This window comes from Gobius niger, assembly GCF_951799975.1.
Source record: "Gobius niger genome assembly, chromosome: 10".
NCBI classification, from domain to species: Eukaryota; Metazoa; Chordata; class Actinopteri; order Gobiiformes; family Gobiidae; genus Gobius; species Gobius niger.
Genome location: NC_136861.1, coordinates 25321617 through 25336269, shown reverse-complemented (window position 1 = coordinate 25336269; position 14653 = coordinate 25321617). Strand labels below are relative to the sequence as shown.

General features: G+C 40.7%; 1 protein-coding gene across 1 annotated transcript; it reads left to right on the top strand.

Moving 5' to 3' along the window:
- Positions 1 to 2905: 2905 nt before the first annotated feature.
- traf7 (TNF receptor-associated factor 7) lies at positions 2906 to 14653 on the top strand. The gene is made up of 22 exons (XM_079563896.1): positions 2906 to 3055; positions 5627 to 5775; positions 5857 to 5914; positions 6151 to 6239; positions 6317 to 6433; positions 6696 to 6788; positions 6978 to 7011; positions 7205 to 7406; positions 7984 to 8118; positions 8199 to 8294; positions 8364 to 8485; positions 8587 to 8660; positions 8734 to 8782; positions 8857 to 8984; positions 9136 to 9218; positions 9302 to 9341; positions 9500 to 9616; positions 10084 to 10206; positions 11579 to 11698; positions 11771 to 11902; positions 12238 to 12357; positions 12667 to 14653. The coding sequence occupies exons 2-22, from the start codon at positions 5662 to 5664 to the stop codon at positions 12679 to 12681; spliced, it is 2061 nt and encodes a 686-aa protein (XP_079420022.1). The 5' UTR covers positions 2906 to 3055; positions 5627 to 5661; the 3' UTR covers positions 12682 to 14653.

Genomic DNA, 14653 nt, shown 5'->3' with positions numbered 1-14653 from the left:
TCCACCAAAATGTTCATGTCAATCAAGTGGATTATGGAGCATCAGCAGTGAGCGCATATGCTTCTTGTTTTAAGGCACGCCACGCAGTGTTAATTTTGACAACATATTTTATTTTAGTTTTAGTCTTAGTCTTTTGACTAAAATGTAATTTAATTTTAGTCGAGATTTAGTCAAAAAAAGCTTTTCAATTTTAGTCTAGTTTTAGTCGACTAAAATTGCATGTCAATTTAGTCGACTAAATTTAAGACTAATTTAGTCGACTTTGCATTAATAATTTTCTTTATAATCATATTTAATCAAGGTCCTCTGCTTCATGGAGCTGCTCCACATGAACAAAGCACAGACCTGTTCATTTGGCGGTGAATTTACATGATCTGAGGCTCTTTCAGACGGTCAATAGAAGTTTGGATGATTTTAGCCTCTCCTTTTCATTTTTATTTAGTCCAATTTTAGTCGTCAAAAATATCACTTTGACTAAAATTAAGACTAAATATTTTAGTCGACGAAATTAACACTGACGCCACGCAACATTTCACCAAATAAATAAATAATGCAAGCCTTTTTTATCATGGAAAAATACCTTTAAACAGCCAGGTGTGTTTGCTGAGAGTGGGACGTCTCCAGCTTGTCTACATGGAGATGTTGACTAAAGGCAGCCAAACATGAGATTTAAACAGGTTTGGTCCTTATCCAAACCCATTTGATTAGCCAATACAGTAATTGCATTTTCTGTGTCTCGCTGTTCATTAGGAGCATGTTTTGTATTGCTGACAACAGTATGCTCCAAAATGTTACGCAATGTGCCTTTAACTTTCCATTATGCTTTTTCAGGCTTTTATAAAATAATTTTGGACATCTTTGCTTCACCAGTAATTTATTTCACAACAAATATTTGTGGAAAGAAACCCTGGCCGTCTTACAGCATTGAATAAATTGTGTGAAGCTATTGTTTTTGCATGGGAATCTTGGAATAGATGTCGTTGTCTTCTTCTGGCAATGGTGGGATGTGCAGAGCCTACAATAGATAAGCTATTGCTTTTAGTAATGAGACTGATGAAATGACTAGAATTAGTCCAGTGGAGGTATATTCAATTTACAAATGCAGGAGACTTCCCAGTGCCTACACCAAGCTTTAGCCCATCCCTATTCAGAAAGAGACACTATTGTGTCACAGGAATGGGGTAAATCAACATTTTACATCGAACAGGACCTTTAAGATGGAGAGGGAGCTGAGCTTATTGTAGAGTCGCTGCTCTATTTGGATACTTCCCAGACACCTACCTGCACTGTGGGTTGGCCTGGTACTTTATTCTGAGATGGTGGAAGAAGGTAAATCTTTGCTTAGACATCTGCCTCCACAATTCCGCCTGCTTTAAACACAATCAATATTATATTATAATATATTTACTCAAATATGGCTGGGCTGAGTTTTGTGCCCACTCTCATCTGCCACATATGGGAAAACTTGCACATTTGTTAGAGCCATACACTGTCAATTGTCTTCATTTCTACCATCTCTAAAAAGTTATGATACTGTCATGCTAAAACGCCATCTGCTTGATAACTGTGAGGCTGGAGGGATAAAAGTCACGTCAACACAAAGAAGATAAAACGACTAATGGCCTGGCCCCGCTCTAATGGAACCAGCTGTGTATGTGGTGTGTGTGTATTGAGCATGTCTTATTCATAGGTACTTTCAGGCCAGTGCTATCTATGCACTTCTTCTGTCTGTGGCTCTGTGTACCAACATGTGGGGGCCCATTCACAAGTGAATACTGCCTCTGAGCATTTTTGTGCACATGCAAATACCTCAGGAAACTGCACTCGCTCTAATTTTTGACTATGCAGTATTGGAAAAAGCAAGAGAAATGTGATAACTATGTTAAATAATGCCGTATATACCTATTTTCTCTTGCAACAACCACATTGCTATTGCCATTGTTAAACAATTGTAAATGTATTGCCATAGAACACATGCGGTTGAAGATTTGTTTAGGATTCAAAAAGATTATGTTGTCTTCAGTAGCTTTCAATGTTCATATTTTTTTATTAGTCTTGTGGACATTTTACGTCCAAAAAAAATAAAGTTTTTCAATAACGTTTTGTACTATAATGGGGGATTACAGCCTTTCTGCTCTGTGGGGTAATGAGACCTATTGTTGGAAAACAGCATCCTCTTCTGGCCATAGTGAAAAATGACAGAAATCCAGTATTGGGAAAAGGGCAACTCATTCTTAAAAGAAAAAGCTATGCACTGGATAAAAGCAATGAAGAAGTAAATGTTTACACAAATAGTAATAGATTTGGAAAGGGGAGGGTCATTTTTGCGTGTAGATAATAGATACAGACTACAGAGTGATCTTAATGTTGTTTGTGTATTCATGTATGTATTCATTTATTCATTTAGAGACCCCCTCTACAAGTAGAGACCTTTGTTTTTGGGGTCTCCCTCAAATAAAATGAGTAAAGTGATAGTTTTAAAGAACTACAATTAGTTGGCTCCATTTACCAAGACCGGGTAGGAATCATTAGAGGTCTGAACATGAGGAGAATAAAAGATGTTGTAGCATCACGGTTTTGCTCGTGCAGTGATGATAACACTTTGCAGAGGTGCTCCACAGCTGTATGCTCCCCACGCAGCATGAAAGGCCTTCTTCCAGGGCTGTATTTCTCCATCACACCACCGCACACGTGCCATCCTCTAACGTGACGCTCCGTGTCGCACGATAGCTCGGTCCAACGGGGATCCAATGGAGAAGGAAAAGCGGGAGGACTGTGTATATATTTGGGAATAATTGCTCGCAGTTGGCTTGTGAAACGCACTAACAGCGCCTGGACCAATCGGCGCTCACCAGGAAGAGTGTGGGTAATGTAGTTTAACCAAAACGATAATTGTTTTGCGTAAACGGAACGCTTTTACGTCGTACTACACATCCCACAATGCAACGCGTGATTTTCGCTGTGTATGTGAAGCCGTGCGAATGAGGGGGGGGCAGAGAGAAAAGATTTGGGGAATCATCTGCAGAGTTGAAGCTGCGCTGTGGCCATAATAATGGTAGGGAGACGTTTTAATGAACAATCTCCGAAACGTTAGCGTCAGCAACGACACAACAATGATAACTTGTTCCGGTGCACGCGAGAGTTTTACCTACGTCTGTGATTGTTGTTATATATGCCACATTGGCTAACTTTAGCTAGCAAACAAGCCACTTCTACGAGCTAATTATGGGGCTTGATTGTTATTACTCGGTGTTCGTGGGCACGGATCGGCTTTACGGCGTAATACACGCTTTATAAACTTACACTGTTGTGAATATCACGTTTTGATCGCTTGGTCAACTTTGTGTGTGTGTTTGTGCGTGTGGGCGTGCTTTTACTGGAACCTCCGGAGTACGTGAGAAAAGCCAGACATTGACAGAGGATTCGTTGGTCGGTTTTTTTTCTCCGTGGACCCGGAGAAGCTCGTGAGGGGTGCACACGAGCTGACAGTCTGCATGCCTTTGAGTTGACATCAGGGTAATGTCAGGGTCAGTGCCCTCACTCCTGCCCTCAGCTTTTGTGAAGTGCCCACCCACAGTTCCGTCATTAATTGTGATAAGGCGGCAGTAAATGTCTTGGGTAAAAAAAAAAAAAAAGTGCCTTGGGTGATTTCCACACTTGCTCAACACATTTTGTAATAAACACTGTCCCAGGGTGTGTTAATTTCATAATGTCCGAGGAAACCACTTCAGCAAATGAACTTCTGTATTTGCTGAATTAACTCAATAAAAGCTACATTTAAAGAAGTGCAAATTGAAAGGATTAAAACCACACACAAAAAAAGACAATAGTATTTCCCTGACGTCCAGATTAAAGCTGTGTCTTTTTAAAACATAGTTAAAATGTCCCTCTACTCCTCATACTGTAACCTGTGTTTTTGAAACCAAAAAATGCATAATGAAAAAGAAAAAAAACATATATTATACATATATACAAGTTGCTTTGGAGTATAAGTCACACCAGCCTTGGCAACTACCTGGGCATGGAGGCGTAACTGCACCCTTGACAAAACTCTCCCGGCAGCACTTGGTTCAGGCACCCATTTGCAAACTCGTTCCTCTCACTGTCGCAATCTAGCTTTTAACTCGTGTTTAGCTTTTTTTGTTTTCTTCATTGCAGTAAGAGTAACCTCTGCTTTTCACAAGTTTCTCGCTTACTCCAAACGTTTTTTCTGCTGCTCGTTTTATTTGATTTTTTATCTTCGGTGGTACAGAAGTAGCAGATACTGGTACACAAGCCTAGAGCGCCCTCTAGCAGCTGTCAGTGTGAAAATAGCAAACATGTGAAATTATATATTTTGAAGTCGGACCCCCAGCCAAACTATGAAAAAAGTGCCACTTATAGTCCAAAAAATATGATGTATACTTGGATCTGCCTCTGCCTTTGGTCTTATCTAACTAATCTAACCTCTGTTGCTATTCTTAAGATGCGTCAATACAATTCTTTGACAGTAAAAACGTCATTTTCTAACACAGTAGCAGGGAAGTGGTTGTTTTTCGCAGCACCACCACAACAGTGTGAGCTCTGTGTGGATAATACTCCACATTGAGCAGCTCATGCTTGTGCTTTAGACCAACACTGATGTCTCTCACTCAGTCTTACTGCTTGGCTAAGATATCTGTCTGACTGTGTAGCTGCATCTGTCTCGTAGCTCTAACTTTGTTAAATAGAAATGACAATCATCTTTTTATAAGCTACTCTACAATATTTGAGGGATATCTGGCATGCCTGATTTAACAAAAGCTGTCCTGTGAATATTAGGAACTGCATATTTAATAAACAAATAGAGTAAATTATCCTGTGTTGGATCATCTGTTTGATCTTTGTTATGTAATGATCTGAACTGATTTATGGCATCCTTTTGTGTCCCAAGTTATGATCAACTTTTTAAGGAGGTTTTCCCTCCATCAAGGGTTTAAGTTTTTATTCCGTATAGTTCAGATTTGATTGATACCGGAAACTTTAAAATACAGTTTTATGAAAGGACTATAATGTGTCACAGTCTTGAATTAATTATTTTAACCCCCGCCCCCAGTGTTTGACATGAACAGGTCCTATAATGTAACATTATGAGATGTCCAACAAATACCAATTCTAACCTCAAAGAATCCGCATTACATCAAATGCACTGTCAGTGAAATCCTTAACATTACATGCGTTTTCAACTGCTTCTGCAAGTTTAACCGAGGAGAAGGTTGTCATCTTTGGATATTCTGTTTTATTGTAGAAAACTTTATTTGCGTCAAAACTTCTTGCATATAAATTTCATAACTTGTGCCTTGCATTTATTGTGTTTTGTAAAGAATAGGTCAAACTTGTAGAGTAGAATGATAGTTTGCTTGTATGGGTCATTTGAAAAACAGCAGTGTGCAGAGGCACATATTGCTCACTGCTTGGCCTCTCTTCGGGGACTCTTCACTGCATTAGCGATTCTGGCAGGCGCTGGCATTTCTCTGGCCAAGTGTAGGCGTATTTTGCTTTCTCGAACATACAGCCAGCTTAACATTATGGATTTATCCCCAGGCGCTGCTATGGCTCCGTATTTGAAATGCTTTTCTTCAGATTGTGTTGTTTGTCTCTCTTCCAGGCCTAGCGCTTTGACATGTGCCAGTGTTGTGGGTAATGAGCAGCAGTAAGACATCACACTACAACAAATACTCAGAAGAATCAGCCACACCAGCTTCAGAGCCAACGTCCTCCACCAGCCCATCCACCTGTGGAGACTCCACCAGCACGGTCAGATACTTAAAATATATTGATAATTATCAATCTGCCCTCAGCTAATAAAGACACATTCATTATGTTTCATCTCTGCAGACCAGGATGGAGGCCTCCTTTGCACCCACATTCGCGTCTGTGGCGGCTGGAGCTAAAGGTGAATGTACTTCATGTTTAAAGTCTGGCCAATATCACAATATGGGCAAAAGGAAGTGAGCAAAATGGTGACGTGTGAGACTAACCAGTGGAGCAATATCCAGTTTAGCAAAGAATCCACCCTTAATGCAGTGTTGTGTGTGTATTGATCTAAAACTACATTTCTTTTTCTTACTAATGTCATAATTATTGGGAGAATTGTTAATTTACATACAATTCATCGTTTCTTAATTTTAGCTGAAGGAACCAGCAGTTTTAAGCAGCACAGAAGAACCCCCTCCTCTTCCAGCACTCTGACCTACTCCCCACGCGACGACGACGACATGGTAGACACGCGCTCTGTCTTTGCTCTTTTTTAACACGAGATATAAATCTTAAATCTAATCTTTCTCGCCCTCTCCAGCCGCCTATTGGAACTCCTCGGAGGTCCGACTCTGCCATCTCAGTGCGGTCGCTCCACTCGGAGTCGAACATATCTTTGCGCTCCACCTTCTCTCTCCACGAAGAGGAGGAGGACACGGTACGACATGCCTCTACTCACAAATACCAGCCACCCAAAACTAGATACTTTAAGCTAATACCCACCACTTCAAAAACGGATCTTGTTTATACCACATATTTTGTACATGTGGTAATGTCTTTTTCCGTACATGATTTTAAATATCGTTATTGTCTCAAAAATATTAGGTTGGGGTTCAAAATGTATTCAAAACGCCTGAAACCAGTTGCAGTTTTGACAACGTCGCATTAATGAACAACATGAATGTACGTTTCTCCTCAAGGAAGCACAAGTGTTTGCTGAGCCGCCTTCAGTCAAACTATGTTGCCAGTTGTGCTGCAGTGTCTTCAAGGACCCCGTCATCACAACCTGTGGGGTATGTTACACAAGAAATGTATCAACTACTCTATTCTTTATCCATCTTTTCACTGTACCGGTGTGTTCAGAAAATAATCAGAAAATCACACCAATCTAAAATATATACAGTCATAATGATTTGGCTCCAGATTCACAGTAGGTTTGTGGGAACAGGACTTGATTGCTTATTGTTGTTGTCTTTTTCCAGCACACCTTCTGCAGACGATGTGCCTTGACTTCAGGTGAGGCTTTGACATAAAACCCCCCTTTATTCAATTCTACACCACTGACAGGACGTCCTACTCATGTGTGTAGCTCTTAATGTGTAATACCCTCATTACTGCACATTCAAGTTTTATCTCGTCTTTCTTGCTCATGTTTTTTCTCATTTTCTGTCTCATTTAGTCATCATCTAAACCCGACTATGTGTTACAGATAAGTGCCCGGTGGACGCGGCGAAGCTAACAGTGGTGGTGAACAACATTGCTGTGGCAGAGCAGATCGGGGAGCTGTTCATCCACTGTAAATACGGCTGCAGGGCCACGGGGAGCGCGGCCGGTGCTGTGGCCGGGAAACCTGGGACCTTCGAGGTGGACCCACTGGGCTGCCCCTTCACCATCAAATTGACCTCACGCAAGTAAGAAACACACACGTCTCTGTGTGAGCCATTCAAAGAGGAGAGATTTAAACATGCAGAGACAAAGCGAGTGAGGTGTGGTGATGGAATAATAGTCGTAGGTGGATAATAAATTATTTCTGCTGCTGAAGAAGATGATGTGCATTTGTATGACGGGTTGGAAAGGTTATTTTTATAAGGGCAAAAGTAGGAGGTTATAATGACAACAACAACAGAGGATTATCATCATCTACAGTATTTCCCTCTTTCCCTTTCTCTTTTCCTATCGCGTATGTGTGTCAGTGCGTCTGCGGCTGCACCGAGGAGAAATAGGGGAAATGGATGCTTTGAAAGCCACAATAAGTTTGAGGCATGTGGCTGCCAAACATATGTCACAAACACGTTATTATTCACAAGTCTATCTCCAGTCTCATCATTGCGAGGGTGCATAAGTCTGTCTGCCTTGTACATCTGTTTTAACACAGCACCAATGACCTTTGACATTGTTCTGCATCCTGTAATGCCTATAGAATTAAATTATGTTGTTTTGTTTTATTTTCCACATTTTGCTCAAGGCGTTTTCTGTATGTTTTCTCAGAGAACACGAGGTCAGTTGTGACTACCGGCCAGTGCGCTGTCCCAACAACCCGCTGTGCCCCCCTTTGCTCACCATGAACCTGGAGGCCCATCTCAAAGAGTGTGAGCACATCAAATGTCCCCACTCCAAATATGGGTGAGTGTTACAGGTACGTTTAGACAGGATGGTGCGTGTGGCAAAAGTCTAAGCCAAGTGTCTGTTCTGAATGGCCACAGCTGCACCTTTATCGGGAACCAGGACACTTATGAGACACATCTGGAGGTGTGCAAGTTCGAGGGCCTGAAAGAGTTCCTGCAGCAGACAGATGACAGGTTAGTTAGCCTATAGCTTATGTCGATGAGCACTGTAACGGATCTTAAGTCATACCTCGTCCTCGTTAGGTTTCATGAGATGCAGTTGACCCTGGCGCAGAAAGACCAGGACATTGCCTTCCTGCGCTCCATGTTGGGAAAACTTTCAGAGAAGCTAGACCAACTGGAAAAAAACCTGGAGCTCAAATTTGGTAAGAAACAAACTTCAGTTTACTGTTTGACATTTATGTGAAGAAAAAAAGTTATGTGCCTATAAAGCCGTCCCTGTGACAAAATACAATATTTTTCCCAGACGTGTTGGACGAGAACCAGAGCAAACTGAGTGAAGACCTGATGGAGTTCCGCAGAGATGCGTCCATGCTCAATGTATGCTTTCTTTCATTATCTACGGTGCATATGGTAATTTACACATCTAAATAAAACACTCTTGTCTCAATAGGATGAGCTCTCCCACATCAACGCCAGACTCAATATGGGAATACTGGGCTGTGAGTATCTCGTTTAATTGATGTTCAAAGTCACGATCATGAATATAAGCAGACTATATTCGTCTTGTGCGCAGCGTATGACCCGCAGCAGATCTTCAAATGTAAGGGCACGTTCGTGGGACACCAGGGTCCAGTGTGGTGTCTGTGCGTCTACTCCACCGGAGACCTGCTCTTCTCTGGCTCCTCTGACAAAACCATCAAGGTACTACTCAACTAACTGAAGAACAATTTAACATTACGTTTTTTCTCATAGCAAAGAAATAAACACTGTTGAGTAGTGAATCCTTTTTCTTGTGCTCTGCAAATAAACTTGATACTGTAGCGTACGCTCTTGTAATGTTCGTGTTCTTCAGGTTTGGGACACGTGCACCACTTACAAGTGTCAAAAAACTCTGGAGGGGCATGATGGCATCGTCCTGGCTCTGTGCATCCAGGGGTAAGAAAATACAATTACTGAGTGTAATCCATTTTATCTTCTGTTGTTGAATCCATGACTGGTCCTCTCCTCTGTCTCCATAGAAACCGCCTGTACAGTGGCTCTGCTGACTGCACCATCATTGTAAGAGTCTTCAACATGCTCTTTTATGAAACCATATATGCAATAAAGAATTGTGATCATTAGATTGACTAATATTATTCAAAGATAATATGGGTTAAAAAACTACAAAAGAAATGCATTTACAGACGTCTAACCCAGTGCTTTTGTCTCATGTGCAGGTGTGGGACATCCAGACCCTGCAGAAGGTGAACACGATCCGAGCCCACGACAACCCTGTGTGCACACTGGTCTCCTCTCACAACATGCTCTTCAGCGGCTCCCTCAAGGCCATTAAGGTACACAACGCATAACTCCATAACACCGCCAAATGTCACGCAGGAGAATGTGCAGGCTGGAAATGATTATCACCGAAGCATTCCAGCAGAATGAGAGGAGTGCTTGATTGGTCAGCTATCAGCAAGAGAAGTTACACTGACATTCCTCAAAGTAGGATATATAATAACAATATTGCTGTGATATTATACTAAACCATTTTAACTTCAGGTAAAGGTGTTTGCTTTCTTAAATGATACTAAAATAGACTAAACCGGGAAAATGAAACTGAACATTTGTATATCTTTAAGTTTATTTTAGGACGTTAGAAAAAAAAAAGACTGACATTTAAACTTTAAATCTCAGTAAATTTGCGATATATTTTAGCCACAATGACCGCAAAGAACGGCAAAACTGAATTGGGTGCATTCTTTCCCATCTCAAAAGAATTAATGTAAGTCTTATTCTTCCTCATACTCCTCTTCCTCAGGTGTGGGACATAGTGGGAACAGAGCTGAAGCTGAAGAAGGAGCTGACTGGTTTGAACCACTGGGTGAGAGCCTTGGTGGCCTCACAGAACCACCTGTACAGCGGATCCTACCAGACCATCAAGGTACACAGCTCTCTCGTCAATTTCACTCATCTGCTCTCATTTTCTGAGCTAACTTTTTTTTTACATTAGGAAATCGAAGCATGGATTTTGATGATGTTTTTCCATATTTACAAATAAATTTAAATGTAAAATCTTTATAATAGGATTGCGATATGTTAGATTGCAGTCTGAAAAATAACTAAAAAGTACCTAATAAAGTAACAAATGTATAGCACAATTATGATTGTATGGAATAGGAAATCAACAATGAAATTTTGGTTTTATTTCTTCAAAACATAAAAAAAAAATGTTTGTACTATTTTCAGTCGGGCTGAAACAATACACGGGACCCAGTATATATCACGATACAGCGGGCCCCATACGATACGTCTTGCGATATTATTCCAGTGTACAAAGTATTAAATGTGTGATTCTTTTACCCTCAAATAAATTAAATAAGAATGAAGTTTCCAAAATGTATAAATTAAAATTAGTCTCAATTAGTCTCAAATTGATTAAAACATTTTGAAAAGTCTTTGGTTTAAACCAATCGGCACCAAATCTGGTCTTATCATAGTGATCTTTCAGTCAAAAACATTTCTATATATATATATATTTTTTAGAACTAAATTGAGTATCAAAAGTATTGCAATACCTGTTTTCTGAAACAATACACGTATCACAACAAAGACGTATTGCGATATATTACAAAACAATATTTTGTTCCAGCCCTAATTTTCCGTGTATTGTTGTTTGTAGCAAAGCAAATAAAATAGAAATGGGTCTGAACATTTTCTGGACCCATTGTAGAGCTTATTTCTTCAAGCATCTGGCTGTGAAGTGGAAATCCCTCACCTGCCAAGAGCGGCTCACTCAGGCTAAACGCATGTATCGTATTGAACATTTACGGTGTGTAAATATGCCCTGGGCCCGCTGTCACTCCTGAACACTGATAATTAGCCTCAGCGCAGTGCGAGTTGCTCCAAGGCAGATAAAGGAACAAGTGTACACAGTAATTGGCTTTGTGTCCCCACTGTGCAGCACTCACAAGCGTGTGTGTATGTTTATATGTGGAATGAGAGCCAGGCACTAATGAACACCTCTGGGACTGGGACAGGCCACAGAAAAAATGTCTGAAGAAAGAGATCGTCATCCTCTGTTACTGCCAATAATGCTCCAATAAAGAAAAAGCTTCAGAATATTATTGAACCAAGAATGACTGTTACAAACGCTGCCAAAATTCACCAAAAACATGCCCTTGAAGATTGAGGGAGCGCACAAAATTATGCAAAAATGTTCAGACGGACTATTTCTTATTAACTGTAGTGTTATAAAAGACCCCATTAATTGGACCAGCGTTACCTTTCTCACATTTTGCTCCTGTCTCTCTCAGATCTGGGACATCCGCTCTCTGGAGTGTGTGCACGTCCTCCAGACCAGCGGGGGCAGCGTCTACTCCATCGCCGTCACCAACCACCACATTGTCTGCGGCACCTACGAGAACCTCATCCACGTGAGCATACAGCCGTGACTCGAAACATGTGAGAAGTCAATGTTATATGTCCTAAAGGAGGTGTGTGTGTAGGTGTGGGACATCGAGTCTAAAGAGCAGGTGCGCACGCTGACGGGGCACGTGGGGACAGTGTACGCGCTGGCTGTCATCTCCACTCCAGACCAGACCAAAGTCTTCAGCGCCTCTTATGATCGCTCACTGAGGGTAAGAGGGGCTTTTTTTTAACGTTTTACTTACTCCAAAGGCATTATTGGTTTGTTAAAGGGGCTAGATGCAAGTTAGCCATTTTATACTCACTACTGCTACCTCAGGACCTACGTGTAACTGCACCTTCTCGTGCAAGACGGCACTTCGGACCCGAATTAACACCTTTTTGAGTGACAGTGCAGGATCTTAGAGGCAGTTGAGGTGAATAGGTCTGGGCTCATTCAACACCTTAGGACATTGTTGGAACATGTAGGGGGAGGAAAATACATAATTTTGACATTTTTAAACTCTGTATAGTCCCATTAAATACTCTATGAACTGCTGTGTTGTAGGTGTGGAGCATGGACAACATGATCTGTACCCAGACGCTGCTCAGACACCAGGGCAGTGTCACAGCGCTGGCCGTCTCTAGGGGACGCCTCTTCTCCGGAGCCGTGGACAGCACTGTTAAGGTACCCGCATAAACCAACACCTTTTACATGTAATGATCCGTCTCTGTTGCATGTGTCACAGAGACCGATCAGCTGTTGAAGTGATGTGGATCACTCGAGATAAAAACTGTAGCAATATAGGGAACTTTTGTCCACTTTTATACAGACTCGATTAACATAAGCAGTTTTCAGCACCAGTTATTGACATTTGTTATTCAATACATGAGCTATTGCCCGGTCTACATGAAAGCTCCTAAAGCCATTGACAGTTCAACCGTCTATGTGTTTACTTCAGATGCTTGTATTTAATGATGTTTGTCTTTGCTTCAGGTGTGGACATGTTAAAAAGCCGCGCAGACGTCTCTACTCACATTGAATGGACCTTCTCTTCAGTTGTACCCCCGACACGCTCATGGACACTCTTGGATCTAGTGACTTTGGAAACTCGCTTGATATTGACTTTGACCTCAGAGACTAGTGGTCAGGACTAAGTGACCCTCTCAAACGGACGAGCTGCCTTACAGCCACTTGCAGTATACTACACTCGGCCTGAAGAGGACAGTTGTCAAAGACGATTATGTTGTCTTAAGTTTCAGTACTGTGTTTGATGACTGCTTTTACAATGAAAGAGAAGAGGACACTGCTCATGTTAACGCAAATCTGAACTTATTTTTTTCATTACATTTGCGGTAGTACTGACTGCATTTTTCTTTCCTTGATTAAAATATTACATATCTTGAAAAAAGTGCTCTCATAAAGTATGTACATGCAACTGCAAGTTTCCTGGAAAATGCTTCAAAGCAAAATGAAATTCATGAAGTCAAAAGATTCAATTTACAATTTTCTTCTTTTAATTCCAAATGCAGGAAAGCCTATCGTTTGAAGCATAAAGCGGTGTCCATCTCGTCCTTGTGAAAGCAGTCTCTAAATTTGTGATAAAGATTTTAAGCAGACGTCTTATATTTGTACCAGTGCCACTATATAGAGATGTATAACACTTGTGTATAATAAGAGACGGTGCCGAGTTTGGACGGTTGCCATGACGATGACTCTCTCCGGCCTATATACTGTATATATGGGAGCGGGACTGTGAACAAGGACAGCCTATAGTGAGAGTTACCGAGTGCCAAATGAGTGAGAGCTGCTCGCCTGATCTAATGACTGTCCACATGCGGATCACACTCCTGCTACATTTGCCTTTATCAATCTTTTTAAACTTTTCTTTTTGCACCTTTCATGTTTTATTATTACCTATACTAATGCGCACTTATAGGAAAGCGGGAAAGTACATGTAGTATAACCTTCATTTCTGCGCATACAAAACACCTGAGAGCAGTGAAGCAGTTCAAAGTGGACATATCATGCATTACTATGATTTAGAAACATACTTTTTTACTTCAGTAACGATATTTTTTGTATTTTAAATGGAAATGTTGGTTTGTGTCTGAATGAAGGGGGATTAATGATGCTGAAAACAAGAAGCCTTTCTTTTTAGAATATAACGGCATGCTAACATATCGATGGCACTGTGATAAACACTGTTTTGGTGCTGAATGATTGCATAGGATATTCTTTATAGTCATTGCAAAATTAATCACAACAAGATTACATTTTGTGATAGTTTGTGGACTTGCAGAAATATAGATCTGAGAGCTTCTGTTGTAAGATAAGATTGACTCAAAACTGCTTGAATGAAGCAAAATGCTACTTATTTATGTTTGTTATGTTTTTGATGAAGGAACGTTATAATGATTGAAACTCAGTTTTATTTTGCATGATATATCCTCTTTAAATAAAGTGAAACAATTGTTGCCAGCTACTTGGAAGAAATGTAGTGGAAGCAAATGAAGCACTGAATGACTACACTGAGTCTGGTGAAGGTCATTACATCAAAAGGTGGGGGGACACGTGTTTGGAGATCTTGAGAAGGAAGTCAATAAATATATAGGATTACTCAAACGCATGAGCAAAACAAAACAACTCTGGGAATGTTTTTCTTTTTTTTTTTTTTTACAGAAAAGCAACATTGTGATATGTTTTAAACTCAAATGGATCCAAACAAGCAGGAAGTGCCATCACACTTGCAACCACCCGCACTGGGCCCATATTGGGCCGGACAGGACCGGATCAGCAGCAGTGTATTATCTGTACATTTAAACAGAGCTTTCTACACATGTCGACGATGTGATATTGATTATTGGTGCACTTTGAATTGATGCATAGCCTTGTGGAGGTTGAACAACAAGTGGTCACTGTAAAGTTCTTGTATATGGTTATCATGTAAGCCTGAGTTTATCTTCGGTCAATAAAACTTTTA